The 17,871-nt window shown below is 22.3% G+C and overlaps 6 protein-coding genes across 6 annotated transcripts; 2 read left to right on the forward strand and 4 right to left on the reverse strand. All coding sequences in view use genetic code 6, as the record gives it.

Annotated features, from left to right (window-relative positions):
* Window positions 1-980: 980 nt before the first annotated feature.
* On the reverse strand, window positions 981-4,121 carry TTHERM_00729210 (serine/threonine phosphatase 2C; the record flags this gene model as incomplete). Its single annotated transcript, XM_001022706.2, has 7 exons — window positions 981-1,204; window positions 1,258-1,387; window positions 1,445-1,526; window positions 1,581-1,731; window positions 1,783-1,930; window positions 2,063-2,232; window positions 2,579-4,121. The coding sequence occupies 7 exons, from the start codon at window positions 4,119-4,121 to the stop codon at window positions 981-983; spliced, it is 2,448 nt and encodes an 815-aa protein (XP_001022706.2).
* A 2,176-nt stretch (window positions 4,122-6,297) lies between these two features.
* On the forward strand, window positions 6,298-7,460 carry TTHERM_00729220 (transmembrane protein, putative). The gene has a single exon (XM_001022707.3). The coding sequence runs from the start codon at window positions 6,337-6,339 to the stop codon at window positions 6,919-6,921; it is 585 nt and encodes a 194-aa protein (XP_001022707.1). The 5' UTR covers window positions 6,298-6,336; the 3' UTR covers window positions 6,922-7,460.
* A 1,042-nt stretch (window positions 7,461-8,502) lies between these two features.
* TTHERM_00729230 (bromodomain protein) lies at window positions 8,503-10,653 on the reverse strand (the record flags this gene model as incomplete). The annotated part of the gene is made up of 7 exons (XM_001022708.3): window positions 8,503-8,560; window positions 8,675-8,989; window positions 9,053-9,095; window positions 9,173-9,266; window positions 10,059-10,219; window positions 10,364-10,470; window positions 10,619-10,653. The coding sequence occupies 7 exons, from the start codon at window positions 10,651-10,653 to the stop codon at window positions 8,503-8,505; spliced, it is 813 nt and encodes a 270-aa protein (XP_001022708.3).
* Window positions 10,654-12,151: 1,498 nt separating this feature from the next.
* Window positions 12,152-12,853, reverse strand: TTHERM_00729240 (glutathione S-transferase; the record flags this gene model as incomplete). Its single annotated transcript, XM_001022709.1, has 1 exon — window positions 12,152-12,853. One exon carries the CDS (start codon window positions 12,851-12,853, stop codon window positions 12,152-12,154), a length of 702 nt encoding a protein of 233 aa, XP_001022709.1.
* Window positions 12,854-13,958: 1,105 nt separating this feature from the next.
* On the reverse strand, window positions 13,959-14,270 carry TTHERM_000729249 (hypothetical protein; the record flags this gene model as incomplete). The annotated part of the gene is made up of 1 exon (XM_012799350.1): window positions 13,959-14,270. The coding sequence occupies one exon, from the start codon at window positions 14,268-14,270 to the stop codon at window positions 13,959-13,961; it is 312 nt and encodes a 103-aa protein (XP_012654804.1).
* A 735-nt stretch (window positions 14,271-15,005) lies between these two features.
* On the forward strand, window positions 15,006-16,880 carry TTHERM_00729250 (NAD-dependent aldehyde dehydrogenase family protein; the record flags this gene model as incomplete). The annotated part of the gene is made up of 3 exons (XM_001022710.3): window positions 15,006-15,156; window positions 15,295-15,499; window positions 15,764-16,880. The coding sequence occupies 3 exons, from the start codon at window positions 15,006-15,008 to the stop codon at window positions 16,878-16,880; spliced, it is 1,473 nt and encodes a 490-aa protein (XP_001022710.2).
* Between the last annotated feature and the right edge of the window lie 991 nt (window positions 16,881-17,871).

Consider the following 17,871-nt stretch of genomic DNA (forward strand, 5'->3'; position numbering starts at 1 on the left):
TTAAAATAAAATCATAATTGCTTGTTAAATTTATTTCTTAAAATTGTTATTAACTTTAATGAAAAAAATGCTGGTAGTTGTAGAAATTGGTTTAATAGAAAAAAACAATTTAATAATTTAAATGATATTTTTCTTTACTATCGATTGAATATCATCAGCTCATGATAGATGCAATGCTTTTTGAAAAATAAAATATTATTTTAATAAAAAATTGTTTCAAGTATTTTACATTTTTGATAAATTATTTTGGTTAATGATTTAGTTAAATTAATTAATTATACTTAAAATGAATTTTATTTTAAGTTAAATATTTTAGAGATAATAAAATTACTTTTCATGTTCAAAAATAAATTTCTTCATCTCATAGCGATTATAAATAAAGTAAATTTAGATTAATTTTATGTTTTAGCTTTTTAACATTTATAAATAAATTTCATCTTAAAAATTGAATAACTTTAATAATTTAAAATAACATTTAAAAGTAATTAAATAGCAGTAAAGAACCTAATTTAAAGGAAGGACCACTGATAAATTGGATTGAAAAATTATAAAAATTAAAAAAGCAAAATAGCTTTAACATAAATAATTTGTTTGATATATGTAATTAATAAAATAATAAATTTTATAAAATGATTATAGATAAATTAATTTATAAGAAAATTGATTATATATGTTTATGTAATTTATTTATAAAATGCTTTTTTAATTCTACTACACATAAGTGTAGGTTTATTTATTTAATTTATTTTATTTTATTTGTTCATTTTTTAGAATTTATCTAAGCAACTAAATTGCTTTGTTAGTTTATTTATTTATTTGTTTTGTATACTTTATTTAATTATTTTTAACATTTAAAATTGGTTAAATTGTTATGCTACTATTTATTTATTTGCAACCAAACAAAATTGTTCATTTTTAATATTTTGATTGTTTTTTTTATCACTTAATTTGCTTATATTGATTGACCTTGGTTGGTAAAATCAAGAAAGGAATAGCTTTTCTAAATTTTTGAAGCAGATTATAACTACTGTTAAATTATCGAAGCTTTTATGAATTAATGTTTATTTTATCAAATATTCTATCCCTTCTCCTATATAATCATGCAAACTCTACCTCATTTCTTTTTTTCTAAATTATTCTCTCATAGAATCCCAAATAAAATCAATAGATTGATTATTAGTAAGCTTATCAAAAATCCCATCACCTATTTATTTTAATATTTTTGTTTATATTTGTAAAATATAACATAATATTTACATCCAAGCATTATAAAATCGTGTTCTTAAGATAGTTAAAATTAAGTTATCTCAGGCTCACATAAAATAACTTTAGAATTGCCACCATACTTTTTTAATTTAGCTTCAATATCTCCTAATGTTCTAGATACCTTTTTATTAATAAAAGTACTTTAATTAATTGATTAAGAGAAAAGAATTTTAGATACTGCTAACCTCCCAGGTAAAACTCTATGAGGACCTTTAACAAACTATGGGTACTGCTTGGGTTACATAGTTGGAATTTAGCTCCTAAAAATACACAAAAAAACTTATAATTCTTTCAAAAAACATTAAAAATTTTACTAGTAAATTTTTCCACCATTCATAATAATACGCTTTTCTTCATCAGGGTGATTTGGCTTGTGATCCACAGTTAATCCGATAACTTTCTATCCATTATTTTAACTTAGAACGGCTCTACTATCTCCTAAATTTGCTACGTATATTTATTCATCTATTTTATTTAAAATTATTTTCATACTTTTTTCTAATTTCTTTTATTTACTTATTAACATCACAACTATGGCACATGAACCAGATTTGTCTAAAGGAATCTGAGATTCTGTAATTTTTAAAAATGCATCTTCTGCCTTAACAAATCCATTATGTATAGCTCTTTATGGGTTCTTTGGGAATTCTTCGTCTTTTATAATCTATTTGAAGTAATTTTAAAAATTATTATTTTTATCATCCTCAAAAATTTAAATTATAACACGAATTAAAATTTTATTCTCTTTTGACATATGAATGCTTGATAAAAAATTTAAAAAAAATTTTTAAATTACATAAAAATGTAATTGATCTCTCAAAAAATCTGCACACTAGGCTCCACCATGTCCGTCATAAATAGCGAAAAAAGAGATATTTGGCCAATCAGCAACATGGCTTTTTTCTTAAGGTTTTACCATATTTAAGATAATGCTGACTCTGTCTTCATTGTAACCTCTTATTAACCCTTTAAATTATTATTATTTTTTTTAATATAAAACCAAATTATCAAGTAAAAGTATTTCTAAATTCTAAAGTAGTAAATCAAAATTTATTTTTTTGATAAGTAATTTCTAAAAATTGAATTCTAAAATTTTTATTTTAATTTTTTTTAGCTAGCTAGCTAGCTAATATTTTTGGAAATAGCGGAAAAAAATTTTTTAAATAATTAATTAATCAGCTAATCAAATAAAAATCTAAATTTCCTTTAATTACTTATAATTATCTACCTAATTTTTTTTTTTTTCGAAATAAATGTTTAAATAGTATTTTGATGAAAATTAATTTATTTAAAAAGAAAAACAAATAAGTACCTTGATGTGTGTTTGCACCATAGGCATGTACAACACCTATTTACTTAGTTGATATTTTAGATTTATCTATTTTTGGGAGCATTCGAACATCCAAAAGGTCATTATTTGCATTTTGTATAGATGGCTACTTAGTATTTGACTAATTTATGCTATTTTAGTTAAAAATAGAGCTATAGCCAGTTACTTAAGCAGGTTAAATTGATTTCAAAGGTGTTTTTTGTGAATTTTCACTGCTTTGAAGTCTAGATTGCTTAGCGTTTGGAGATAGTATGCTTTATTAAGAATTTTAAATCTTTGAGGACTGTGTTGAAGGAGAGCTAAGGTAATTTAAATTTTTTCCCAAGCTTGAGTACTGCATATATTAACTGTTTAAAGGAATTTCTTTCTTTGTTGTTCCATTACTTGGAGGGCGTGCAGAAGAAATACTGTAATAATTCGAAGATGAATTGACGTTATTTGCAGTATTATTTCCATTTTAATTCTAAGTATTACTACTGGTTTGCTATTCTTTTAAATTGTGACTACTTGGGATATTACTACTAGGTTATCTACTTTAAATAGATGAACCTATGCTAACTAGTTGTTTTTAAGGTTAATTTTCAACAGATGGTACTGAAACAGATTGCTGAAGCGGACTGCTGTAGGGATTACTATTATTTGTTTGACCATTTGAATTATAGTATTTAACAATATTTCTTAAATTATTTTTAGATGGAGGGTCTTATTTCCTCGAACCAGAATTCAAAGTACTCTCAAATTCAATAACTGGAGAGCGAAGACTTGCTTTTTCACTCACACTCCCATTCATTTATTTTGTCATTAAAATTCCATCATGAGGAGTTAATTTTGGTAATTATAACTAAACAATATCCTAAATATTGTAGCCATTCTGCTTGCCTCCTTGCTAAGAACCTGCTGCCTAAGATTATAATTATCCCTAAATTCCGTTTTAGCTACTGCTGTTTATTACATTATAACCAATTATAGTAGATGCAGATTAATTTGTGTTATTTGCTGTATTACTCAATCTTTTATTTTAAGCACGATAACCATTATATAAATAATTGCTTTCATTTACAGCTCCACCTTATGCGTGATCAATAGTATTATAATTGCCATATCCATAGGTTTGCTTATTAAATCCGTACTAATTATTGTTGTTACCTCCTACTTAAAGCCCATTATTTTAGTGAGAAGGTGTGACAGAAGAAGAGTCTATTGAGTTTGCTAATTTACTATACTACATTGGAGCTGCATTTGAAAACGATAAACTTTTTCCAGTAGGTGTCATTTATGTGCTCAAACTGGTTGGATTAGCATACTATTATGTATATTATTGAGTCTCGTTATTCTTTGCTATTTAATTATATCCATATGAATTTGTAGTAGGAGACATCATTGATGGGTAACCTAAATTTGTTGATCTGTTTTATCCATTCTTTGAGTTCTTTTAACTATTTACCTGACTTCCCTTATTTTAATATGAGCTCTAAATATTATAGGATTAGAGTACTTCGGGTTTTAAATTGCCTTAACTTCTCATAATATAATCAACTTAACTATACTAAATTTGTGTATATTAGATAATTAAATTTTTTTTCTTCTATAAAATACAAATTTTTTTTTTAGTTTAAATAATCGATTAATAACTTATGTTAATATTTATATATGTACGTATGAGTATGAGTGCCTGGAGTTTATCAAAATAATCTGTAGCTACTATCAAAAATTAATTCAAATGTTGTTAAGAAATAAAATCAAGCTTTAATGTTTTCTATTTTTTATAAAACTGAAATAATTTAAAATATTTACATTAAAATTGATATATTCTGAAATTTTATCAACTTTTAAATAAAAAAGATTTATTTATATAATAAATCTAATTAAGGCAATTAACTTAGACATTTAATTTAAAAATAATATAATTTTTAATAAATAACTAAAAATTGATTAAATTACTACATATCACAAAAAATACATAGATTAATTTCATAAATTCTAAATTACACAATCTTAAGCTATTAGACTTCTAATTTATATTTGATAAAAGTTTTTAATTAAGAGTGAATTATTTGTTTATAAATTAAAAAATATTTTTTAGAAAAAGGATTAAAATATTTAATAATAAATAACTAATTATTTTAATTTTTTTTAATATAAACATAATCAATAAATTTTAATTTATTTGGGTAAACAATAGATATTTTCTAGTAATATTTTTTGTCAAATAAAATCAAAATTTAATTTATGAGTCATTCAAGATAATATTAAGGTTATATTTCAATAACATATTTTTATGATTTTAAAAATCTATTTTAATAAATAAAAAAGAATATATAATTTATTATTTTCAATTTTAATTTAAAAATAATCAAAATAATAATTAATAAATACAAAATTTTAGAATTAAATCTGAATTTTGTTTGAACAACATTAAAATAATATTGTAAATTTATATACCATTTCTTAAATTTTAAGATATTTTTACCACTAAAAATTATTATTAGAATGAGTTATTAAATACATTTAATAAATATATATCTATCAGTTTGCTATCTTATTTTTTATAAATCACTTAATCTTGAAATTTGAAGAATTATTTTTTGTGGTTAAAAAAATGTTTAAAATTATAAATTTTTTTCAGCAATCTTTTAATGTTTTGTCAACTCTAATTAATTATTCACAAAAGCAAATTAAATTACATTAAGATTTTTTGCTTTAATGCATAAAATTTAAAACCACTACTATTTCTTTTAAAATACTCAAAATGAAATTCCGATAATTTGCGAAGGTTGGAAAGTATATTTACAACCACTCATTCAATAGCTTGGATTTATTAAATTAAGATTCATAAACTGTGACTGTGTGAAATTAAAATTGAGAAAGCGCTTTTTAATTTTGGCTAAAATTTAGAATGCACAGATATCTAAATTATCCTGTTAAATATGCAATAAGAGTGGTGAATATTTAATCAATCTGGTCAGGTTGATATATAAATTCTGCTGACAAAATTAAAATTAGATTACAAAGTCTTATTTTATTTTTTTTCTGATTCTTTTGGATCACATTTTTAAAAGTTGAGGTAAAAAAGTATACAAAAGATTTTAAAAATATGTAGATTTTTTAATTTTTTAAAATAGAAAAGAATTTTTTGAAAATAGGTTAGAGTTAATTACAAATGGATTTAAAATAGAAAGAAAAAATTACATAATTTTTTACTACTTTTTAAATTAAATTGAACAGCTTGTTTTTAAATAGATGTATTTACATCGGATTTTGGGGGAATAGCAAGTAATAGACTAGAAAATTATTTGATTGTGTATTTCAGGCAGTTTTCTATATAAAAAATATATTTTCTCAACTAAGTTTTACCTAATTTATTATCAGCGCATTTGAAAGTGACTACGTTATATTAATTAAAAAATATATAGTAGTCGAAAAAATTGTTTTAAGATAACGGCGTATTATAAAAAATTTTAAATCTTTATAACTTACTTACAACATATTATAGCTCTAATACATTAAGTATTTATTAAATTAATGCACATAAATTATGAAAATTGCAAAAACGCCTATAAAATACTATGAAAATAAAGAAAGCTTTAAGTTATTATTTTCTTACTGGTATCACTATAAAAATGATAGATCTCTTTTTTTTCAAAAATATAATTTTTTTTCAAAGAAAAATAGATAGAAAATTTAGGAGTAGTATTTTTTGTTTGCCCTTATTTGGAACAAATGTATCAATAATTAATTGTATGAATAAAGTAATATTAGATAGATTCATTTGTGACCAAAAATTTCGTTTGATAAGCAGTGACAATATAATTAAGTCAATAATTGATAAATCAAAAAAACAAACAAAATCAAATAAATTTATATCAAAAGGAAAAGATAATATCTTTCCTAATTAAACTATTAAAAGCAGTCTAACTAATATCAACCAATCTTTAACGATATTCCATTTAGGAATAACAAATCCAGCTACATACATTCTCTAAATCAAAATAACTCTCACAGATATGAATTTCCAACTCTCTGATATTGTTTGCATTTTACTTGGATTCTATATGATCCTTGTAAACTTAGTAACATTTTTTACCTTCGGCTATGATAAGTTCGTTTCTTTATTTGCTAGAAGTAAGAATTACCGTCGTATTAGTGAAAAATTCTTAATTAGATTAATCAAAGTCGGTGGACTATGTGGAGCTAAATGTGCTATGATACTTTTCAATCATAAAACCTCTAAGAAATCTTTTCAAATTAATTCCGATTCTCTTACAATTCGTCTCTACAACTTCTCTTTGATATCCTTATACTACATAGCTCGTTATGCTGATTGAAAAAAAGGATTCTATTAAAATTATCCATATAGCTAAACTTATGTATTGGCTAGTTAGCTAGCTCGCTACTTTTAATTTTTCGGTCAACCCTTAGCTTAGCTGATGGATAAAAAAGTATTGATACTTACTTACCATTAATTAAACAAAACCCTAATTTAATTGCATTAGTTTATTTCTTGTATATTTGTTCATACTTAATCTCCTTACTTACCTTACTTCTTAAAAAATGTTTCGATTACCATTAAACACACAATAATATTAATTGCCATTTTATTTATATATAAATTTGTATGAAGTACAAAACAAAATCTTTTTGCCAAAACTTTGTTATTATATTGGTTTGAAGATTTTGCAGAAAATTAGTATTTTTTTAGTGAATCACTAGAATCCTTCTCATAAATTAATTAATTCGTTATGATATTACATACATCATAGTCTCCATAATATAGATTTCATCAACTTCATTCTTCAGCCATTATCCTTACATATAATATCAAATCAAAATCTTCTCATTATTTTTTCAAAAAAAATCAACTAAATTTGATAATAAGCTGAAATGATAATATAGATTTTTAAATATTTCTGCTCATAATATACAAACTAAAGTGTATCCAATTTTAATGGTGTAATTTCATTAAGGAATATCGACTTTTTCAATTTGTTACAAAAACATTAACAGAATAGGATTAGAATAATTTGACGCAGATATTTAAAATTGTGACCCCTTTTGCTTAATTCTAATTTATTTAAGTTCAACTGAAATTAAGCTAGCTTATCGTTCATATTTTATCATTCAATTTATTATCTAAGTAAATGAGGGGATCTCGTTAATTGAATACCATAAAATAAATAATTTAATTAAATAAAAAATTGAAAACGGCATTTTTAAAAAAAATGATGAAATATTTGTTTTGTTTATTTTCATGATATTTGCTTTTAATATTAGTAAAGCTAAATTAATTTAAGAAAGTTATTTTTAACCACTGTCATTTAAAATTAATAAGTAGATCTAATATATTTGGTGTATTATTTTAATGATTTTTTTTAATTTAGTTTAGTAATATCTGTCTGTCTGTTATTAAGGTATTTTAACAGTTTTAAACGTTAGAAAAATACTGAAAAAAATTAGAAACTTAATTTATTTTTTCTTATGCAAATATTGTTAAATCTTTTTTTCTTAACAAAACAAGTAACCAGTTAAGAACAATCCACTAAGTAGAATTATAAATACATGTAATTGCTTCAGCAATAATAAGATATTTAAAAAAAGCATAAGTAAAAAGAACGGCAATTATAAGATACCAGTAAGCAAATATGCATCATATGTTACAAAAAATCATTACAAAAATTCAATTAATTAAATGAATAAAAAGGTTTATATTTATAATTATTTCTACCAAATAAGAATTTTTATTTTAAGTCAAGCTTATCTTGGTAAATTATCTAAATATATTTCTCCAGCAAGCAATCTTTATTAAAATGAATATAAAAATATTATAGTAATTAACTAAGTTTATCATATTTAGCAGTAAAATTGTTTAAATAGCCACACAAGCTTCTTTAAAATTTCTTCTTTCTACTTCAAATCTTCACTCTCTTTGTAGTAGTTTCAGTACTAACATTCCATAAATCGATTTACCTAGTTATAATAATTAAATTAATAAAAACTTATATTTTCAAAATAGTATAAAATTTAAATTATATTTTTTCTATAAAATCAGCTAATAATTAATATCAAATTATAATAATTTACTGATTAATTTTCTTAAATGTTTCTGGATCTATTTAGTCTACTAGAATCTAACATTTTTCTTTATCAATATCTTTAAATGCTTAAGAAGCACTATTCTAAATCATAAGTACTATCATACCGAGCTATTCAGTGGGTAGCATCTTTATTTTCTAGGAGAATAATATTTTATCTTAAGATGTTATAGATTCACTGGCTTCTTCTTCTTGATATATTTAATTTTAATTCTAGCTTGTACCATTATTTGCATCATTATTTTTGTTTCCATTAGTTGTATTATTAGCTGGAGTTGGTTAGTCTCCATTTTGAGATGAACTACTTATATAATTAATTATAAAATAAATTATTCATTAATTCTTAAATAATAAATGAATAAGATACTTCTCATCTTGATTAATCTTCATCTAGGAGAGCTTTTCCTTTTCTATTTAATGAAAAAAATTTTAATCACAAAATTCAAGTTAAAAGCTATAAATCATTATCAAAAAACTAATTTTTTACTGACTACAGCATTCATAAATTATATGGAAGGGAGATAATTCTTAATCATATTTTTAAAGTGCTTTTCCAACTTTTCTGCTAATTTATAAATCCACTATTTTAAAAATTATTATAAATATTTATTAATTAACAAGGAGATATTAAATAATTTTAAATATTTTTCTTCAAGTTTTTAAAGAAAAAAAAACAATTTTTAAAAATAAAAAACAGAAAAATTTTTTCAACTTCTTTTACTAAAACCAGTATGGTTTTGATCATAATAATTTTATTTTTACATAAAACCAAAATACATTCAAAAATTATTTGAAAAAAATGAAAAATAAATTCATTTTAATATTATTTTAAATATATTTATTTTGTAAATTAAATCTTGTGAAAATCTTCTCATTAATCAAATAATCATGTTTTTAAAAATTGTTTGCTAATAGATTTATACTTTGCTTTTGATTTTATTTTTTTATATAAACCTACATTTAAAATTATAAAATTTATTTTTTAGTTATTCATTTTTTATTGGTACTTGAAAATTAGCATTGATTAATTTATTTTATTTTTAAAGCTTGATATAAATATATATAAAATATTTAAATCCATTTATTTTGTTACTGCGAAATATTAGCTTTATAAAAAATCAAAAATATCTTAAATTTAAAAAATTTTTATTATCAGTTAATAATATTTTTATTTAAAATAAAAATAATAATTTCAGAACAGCTATTATAAATAAATAGATAAAAGGGGTTTGTTTTTGGTTGTATAATTGTAATTGATTTGATTTAATTTGATTATATTATTTTTGTTTTCTTTAAAAATATTAGAAAATATCTTTGAATTAAAAAAAACTCTTTTTAAAAGAATATTAAATAATTGAAATTTAATTAATTACAGATCCTTCAGCATTATAATTTTTACAGTTATCCCAAACTATTTATATATCATCAAGGCAATCTTCGACGAAGTTGTATTCATTATTCTTTAACTTTTCTTTACATGTGCCTAAATCCATGGGGTATTTAATAATATTTGGATAGTCCATCAAACCCAAAGCTTATTTTATTATCAATTTTGATTAGTACTCACAAAATAATTTATGTATGCAAAATTTAATTGATCTATTTAAATCGATTATTTGAAATATCTCAAAATAATAGAGTTAAATTTGCCAAATCTCTAAAATTAATTCAAAATTACCTTTCCAATCAACTGCTTATCTAAATTCAATTGAATCATTGTTTTGCAAGAGCTAACTTAGCATTTGATTTAGCTTTTTGAGTTCTTCTTTTCCTATATTAGTATGCCTATTTTTAAAAATAAAAATCAATAATGATGGTCATTATATTAAAAAGTTAATAAGCTGCATTTGAACTAATTTCGCTCTCTTTAAGCATTGAATTGCTATAAAATAAATTTATTTATGCTAAATCTAAAAAATGGTATCAATATTACTAGTTTAATTTAAGAGAAGACTTAAAACCTGACATTTCTATTTTTAAATATATATTATGAAAAGCTATTTTCTTTTTTTAAATACTTTTATTTATTCCTTTTGTTTATTTTATCTCAATTTTTATTATTTTTCAATGAAGTTAATTAAATCTTCTTTCTTTTTTGATAAATATAATAAGCAGATAATAATTAAATTCATTGATCTATTAATTAATAATCTTATTCCAATAAATTTTTTGCAAACATTCATTATAAAACAATCTAGATAGATAGCTTATAAATTATATAATTGATACAAGCAAACAATAACTCTTTTTAATAATTTTCTTGCTATATACATTAATATTAAATTATTATTTATTATTTTTCCCGCGTTAACAATATTTTACTAAATAATCAAACATTCCATTTCATCTACCAATAATATATAAGTTAGAAATATCTATTTTTTTACATTTTTATTAATTTATATTAACCCATTTTGAAAAATTTCATCAAAAAATATATTTAAATAAAACCTCTAAAATGTTTTTTTATACAAATTTGTTTTTTTATTTTAATATTTTAAATTTACTAATTTTTTATATAAAATAATCAGCCAGCATTAATACAATTTAAAACTTTAAAAATATTAAAAATCACTAAATTTTTTTTTAAAGCTTTTAAAATAATTTAATTTTTTAAAAACTAATTCTTTAAATTCTTATTTAAATAATTTCTAATTTTTAATTTCATAAACTAAAATTTGAATTTTATTATCAACAAAATTTAAAATAACTTTCATTTTTTGATAGATAAATTTAAATTTTGTATTATTTATTTACAATAGATTTTTAGATGTCTAATTATTTATAATAAATAACTTTTAAATTTATTTTTCTCTATTATTGTTTATTATAATAATATACTTTATTAAAATAAAATTCATTTTAATAAAATACTTAAAATACAATTCAACGTAATTAAAAAAATTAAAATTTTAATTGAAATTATTTAAATCAAACAATTTATTGGATTTAGTTTAATTAAAATAAAAATAAAATATTCTAAATTTTACAGGATTATAAAAAAAATTTTAAAGTAATAGTGGTTTACCAATTAAATAATTATTTTCAAAATCCAAACTATTAAATTTAAAATTAGCAGTAAAGAAGTTTTTAACATGAAACTATACATTTAAAATTAGCAGTAAAGAGGATATTTAACTCCTATTATTACTATAATTTTGAGAAATTATTTTTAAGAAAGAGTTTTGATAATTGATTATTCTACTCTACTTTTATTATTCATTTTTATAAAATTCTTTAGAATTAATAATATCCAAAAGGTTACTTTAAAATTTTATAATTATATTAAATTTAAGATAATATAAAAATTTGCTAATATTTTAAGAAAGATATTATATAAATTAATTAATTAATGAACTCTAATTTTTTCTTGAATTTAATTTAATTTGAATAAATTAATTAATTAATTTGATTTTCCATTTTAGATTTCAAATCCATTTATTGATAAATATTTTTAATAAATATGTCACAATTTCGATGATTACTTTTAGATTCTTTTATTTAACAGTTCATCATACACTTTATGAGTTTATTTTATTTCATTTATTTGTTACATTTTTGACATCCATTCTAAAATGTTAGGGTATGGTTAAAAGCTGTAATTAACTACTTTTGATTAATAAAGTTCACAATATGCGCTGATATCAGCTAAAGTATAGTTATCAAATCCAAAGAAGAATTTATTTTTATGGTTCAAATAGTTATTTTCAATAAAAGCTAGAGCTTTTTACACATCTGATTCTAATTCTTCAATATTAATAGAAGTTTAAATGCCAAGTTGTGGTTCAAAAAGCTTTTTAAAGAGCATTCTATGCATCTTGCGAGTGTTTGAGTGATGCCAGTCTAGATAGCTATCAATTAAGGCTCTCTTTTTTAAATTATCATCAGGGTAAAGCTAATTATCACCATATAGTTAGCAGAAATATCTCATAATTGAATGAGATTCATTCAAAAAAAAGTTTTCGTTATCAATGATGCAAGGAATTTTTTGATCAGGATTTATTTTTTTATATTATTCACTAACATTCTACTTTTTTAAAATTCTGACTTCGTTAATTTTATGAGGTATTTTGAGAAAATATACAACAGTCATGACAGCCCTTGAAGGTTAGCTACCCCAATCCATAAATATTTCATAATTTAGCTAAGATAAGTTTTTAATACTCATGTTTGATAAAAGGATCAAAAATTATTAGGAATTTATATTATTTGAATCTTATTTGTTTGTATAAAATAAAAATTTTAAATAGATAATTAATTGAAAACATAACATTTGGCTTTATTAAAATACATAAATTATTGATCAGATTAGATTTAATGCTTTGATAATAAGGATACCTTTTAAATTGAAGAACAAAGATTTGTACTTTATTTTTTTGGAGACAAGTAGTTTATTGCATGTTATAGTATTAGATTTTTGTAAAAATTACAATTTTATTAAGTAAAAATAAAAGTGAGAATTATAAAACAAAATAAGTAATCCATTATAGTAAAAATGTGGATATAAAGAAAGAAAATACTATTAAATTGTATTTATTTTCACTTTTTCAATAAAATTTAAGCTATTAGAATGTAAAATAAATCAATCAAATTAAAATAAATTAGATTTTTTTTTTCTAGAACAATTGAAATAACAATTTAATTTACTAAAATTTGCAACCATTTTTTTAGAAAAAGGAAGGAATTTAAACAAATTGTTCAAATATTTGAATAACAAAATAAATATTTTAAAAGATTCATTTATACCAAATATAAAAATTTATTTTAAATCAACAAACAAAAATATAATCGCTTAACTTAAAAAAATGCAAATTGATTTACAAATATTTAATGTTAATTAAATTAAGAAAATTTCTATTGAGATTTATATTGGATTAAATAGAAAACTAATAGGTATTTTAAAAATCATTGTGATTCAACTAAATTTACTATGTTGATTACTATCAGGCAGAAAGATATTTTTCTTTTTTTAAATTTATTAAATAGTGACGCAATTTTTTTGACTAAAATTTGATGTTATTATCTAACTAAAATCTGCTTCAAAAAACGAGAAAAATGTTAATATACGTTTTTAGTTTTTGAATTTATTATCTAAATAATCCATTATATTAAGCATTGTCATCGTGATCGTCATTAAAATAATCGCAGAATATGGTGCGGATTTTAATAAGATACTTTTAATTAATCAATATTATCAGATAAGAGAATGCTTTTATATTCTATTTATAACATTTACATGATGCAAAATGTGATAAAATAATATTAAAATGTTATCAATACTATTTAAATTCTTAAATTGAAAGTACAAAGAGGCTTCTTAAGGGTTTTATCATCTTAAAATTATAGTAAAAATATAATACTAATGCCATTCTACTTGTATAGACTTCATTCATATTTGATTTTCGATCATGCATTTATGCTTAAAAGGAAATTTAATTAACTAAAGATTGATTGATAAAAATACACTTTGCAAGATTTGTTGTTTATTTTTAGAATAGTTATTGGATTAAAGATATTTATTTATTTAGATTTTCCCAAATTTTAATATTTTTATTATATAAATTACACCTTTTAAACGATTGCATTTTTTTTCAAAATATTTTATTTATTTTCAATATTTTTCTGTTTATTTAACCATTTTATATCCTTTTAATTCATATTTTCCACAAAATTTCATTAACGTTATATTATATGCTATTAATTTTGGTTTGTTTTTTTTGGAAAAAAATCAGTTCAAATATATCAAAAATAGACCACTAAATAAACTTCTAAAATCTATCTTAATAAAGAAGACACCTATTTCACTAAAATTCAAATTAACTAATCAAAAGTTATTTAAATATCTTACGTCAATATTTATCTAAATTTGAGTCAAATTGTTTGAAGTGTTGTAGTTAATAACTAAAATAGTTTGAAAAAAGAATAAAAAATCTAGAAAATTGTATGTAAGGTATTACTAAAACTTTTGAATATTTTTTTCTTCTTCTTTTGTTAAAAAGAACAAATCTGAAAGCATCACCTCTATCTAATAAATGTAAAAATTACGTCATTTGAAAAAAATTAATTATAATAATTTGTGGAAAGCAAATAAAATTAAAATTTTCACACGACTGAATCCCAATATCTTTCTTATTTTTTTTATATCTTACAATTAGTTAATTGTGGGGTATTTTCTGATCTTTGATTGGAATGTTCAAACATAAAAACAATAGCATCCTTTTATTTTAAATACTGTTGAAAACAACAACCAAAAAATAATTAATAATTAAATCATAATTAAAAATCTAAAAAAAAAAAAAAATAGTAAAAAAATTAATAGAATGTCTACCACATACACCAAGCCCACTGTTTTCTAAAACAAGCTCTTCATTAACAACGAATTCGTTGATGGTGTCAAGAAAACCACTATCCCCGTTATCAATCCCGCTACTGAAGAAAAGATCACTGACATTGCTGAAGCAACTGAAAGAGGTATTCTATTTGAATTTATAGCATTTTCACACTTATTACTGCTAAAAATAATTCTTTAAGAGATATTATTTGATGGCATTTAAAAATTAATCCTATTTTTGATTTAAAATCCTTATTTATTGCCATATTATATAATAGATGTTGAATTAGCTATCGATGCTGCTAAAGCTGCTTACCCCAAGTGGCACTCTACTACTTTAAGAGAAAGATCAATGCTTCTCTACAAGTTAGCTGAACTTATCGAAAGAGACTTTGGCACTCTTGTCTCATTAGAATCTCTTGATAATGGTAAACCCATTGAAGGTTCTGAAGCTGATATCCGTGAAGTCATCAACAATTTAAGGTAGAATTCTATTTAGCTTTTAAATCTTCAATTTCTATCATAGGTTTTGGTTGATATTTTTCAGAAAAACAATATAAAAATCAACTTAGATTCACAAAAAAAAATAAATAGAAATAAGATATAATGATATATTAATGACTATATATATAGTCAATAGTATTAATTATACTTTAAGCAAAATTTTTATTAAGTTAAATCAAAAAAATTATTAGTTAGATATAAAAAAATTCAAATTAATATTAATTATTTCTTTAAATATTTTAGATACTTTGCTGGTTGGGCTGATAAGGTCACTGGTAAGACTTATGCAAGCTAAACTGAAACTTTGTTCTACACTCGTAGAGAACCTTTCGGTGTTGTTGGTTTGATTTCTCCTTGGAACTTCCCATTACTTATGTGTGAATGGAAGTTTGCCCCTGCCTTAGCTGCTGGTAACTGTGTTGTCCACAAACCCTCTGAAGAAACTCCCTTGACCATCTTATGGTTATGCAGATTATTCAAGGAAGCTGGTTTCCCTCCTGGTGTTTACAACTGTGTCCCTGGTTATGGTCCCATTGCTGGTGAAACTCTTGCTAGAAGCCACAGAGTATCCAAGATTTCTTTCACTGGTTCTACTGTTGTAGGAAGAAAAATTATGGAAGCCTCCTCCCAAACTAACTTAAAGAAGGTTACCCTTGAATTGGGTGGTAAGACTCCTGTCGTTGTCTGCCCTGATGGTGATTTAGATATGGCTGTTAACCTTGCTTGGAATGCTATTATGTACAATATGGGATAATGCTGTATTGCTGGATCTCGTGTCTTCGTTCATGAAAGCATCTATGAAGAATTCGTTAAGAGATTAAAAGCCATTGAAAGCAAAGTCACTATTGGATGTGCCTTCACTGGTGCTAACCACGGTCCTCAAGTTAACCAAACCTAGATGAACAAGATTCTTGGTTACTTAGATCATGCTAAGAATGTTGAAAAGCTTGAATGCATTATGGGTGGTGAAAGATGGGGAACCAAGGGTTATTTCATTAAGCCTACCGTTTACATTAATGTTGATGACAACTCCAAGCTCGCCTAAGAAGAAATCTTTGGACCCGTCCTCTGTATTCTCAAGCCTTGGAAGACTATTGAAGAAGTTATCGAAAGAGCTAACAACACCAAGTACGGTTTGGCTGGTGTAGTCGTTACCAAGAATATGTCCCTTTCTGATAAATTAGTAAGAGAACTCCAAGCTGGTACTATTTTCGTTAACACTTATTGCATTCCCTAGTCTTTCATTCCTTTCGGTGGCTACAAGGAATCTGGTTTCGGACGTGATAATGGTGAAGAAGCCATCCTTGAATACACTTAAGTCAAGGCTGTCTACTACTAATTAGATGAACCCAGACTCTGAAGTCAAAACTGATAAAAAATTAATAAATTCTAATATTTTATAAAAAAATTTATTCACTTTTAGTAATTAAATGCTATTATATATTTTGTTGAGTATTTCTTTATCCATAAAATCTCAACCAATCACCAATCAATTTGTTCATACTTTAAATGATAATAATGTTATATATGTTTAATTTTTTATTTAAAAAATATTTAGTTCTACTTATTTTTTTTAAGAAAAAATACTTTTTATAAATTGAAATATTGCTAATCCTGTAATTAAAATATCACAAACTGTGAAGGTACAGATGGTGATATTTCATTTAATTTTTATGATTTTAAGCTAATTTTACTGTTTCTATTTTTAATTTTTGTTATCAATCTGTTTTTATTAAATTTTGAAAAATTTTTTTTAGCAATGAAAGCCTTTTCTCAAATTTTGAATGTAAAAATTTTAAAAAAATTCTTTTTACAAATAATATTTTTTTTCTATTAAATTTGAAATAATTTTAAAATAACACCCTAGCTTTTAAATAAATTGAATAATATGGGTGTATTATTAATTTATGATGATTGATTGATAGTATCACAAAAATAAATTCAAAGAACGATACTAATTTTTAAATATTAAAATAAGCTAAACTTATTCAAAATAATTATTATAACAAAAACTTTGTAAACAAAAAAGCAAATTAAAAACATAAAAAATAAATAAATTTTAATGAATTTTTATACAAAAACCAATCTTAATAAATAAACTAAATTTGATAAAAATGAAAGACATTTTATGCAATTAATTTAGTTTATAAGATAAAAAGTAATATAGTGAGTGATCAATATTAGAGTGATAAAAGAATTAAAATAAAAATATAACTTTTTTATAACATATTTATTATTGAACTTTGGATATATAAAAAAAGCTAGTAAAATAAATTTCTTTAAATTATTATTGGGGTTGGGGTTGGGGTTGGGGTTGGGGTTGGGGTTGGGGTTGGGGTTGGGGTTGGGGT

The sequence above is a fragment of the Tetrahymena thermophila genome (genome assembly GCF_000189635.1).
Source record: "Tetrahymena thermophila SB210 genomic scaffold scf_8254476, whole genome shotgun sequence".
Taxonomy (NCBI): domain Eukaryota; phylum Ciliophora; class Oligohymenophorea; order Hymenostomatida; family Tetrahymenidae; genus Tetrahymena; species Tetrahymena thermophila.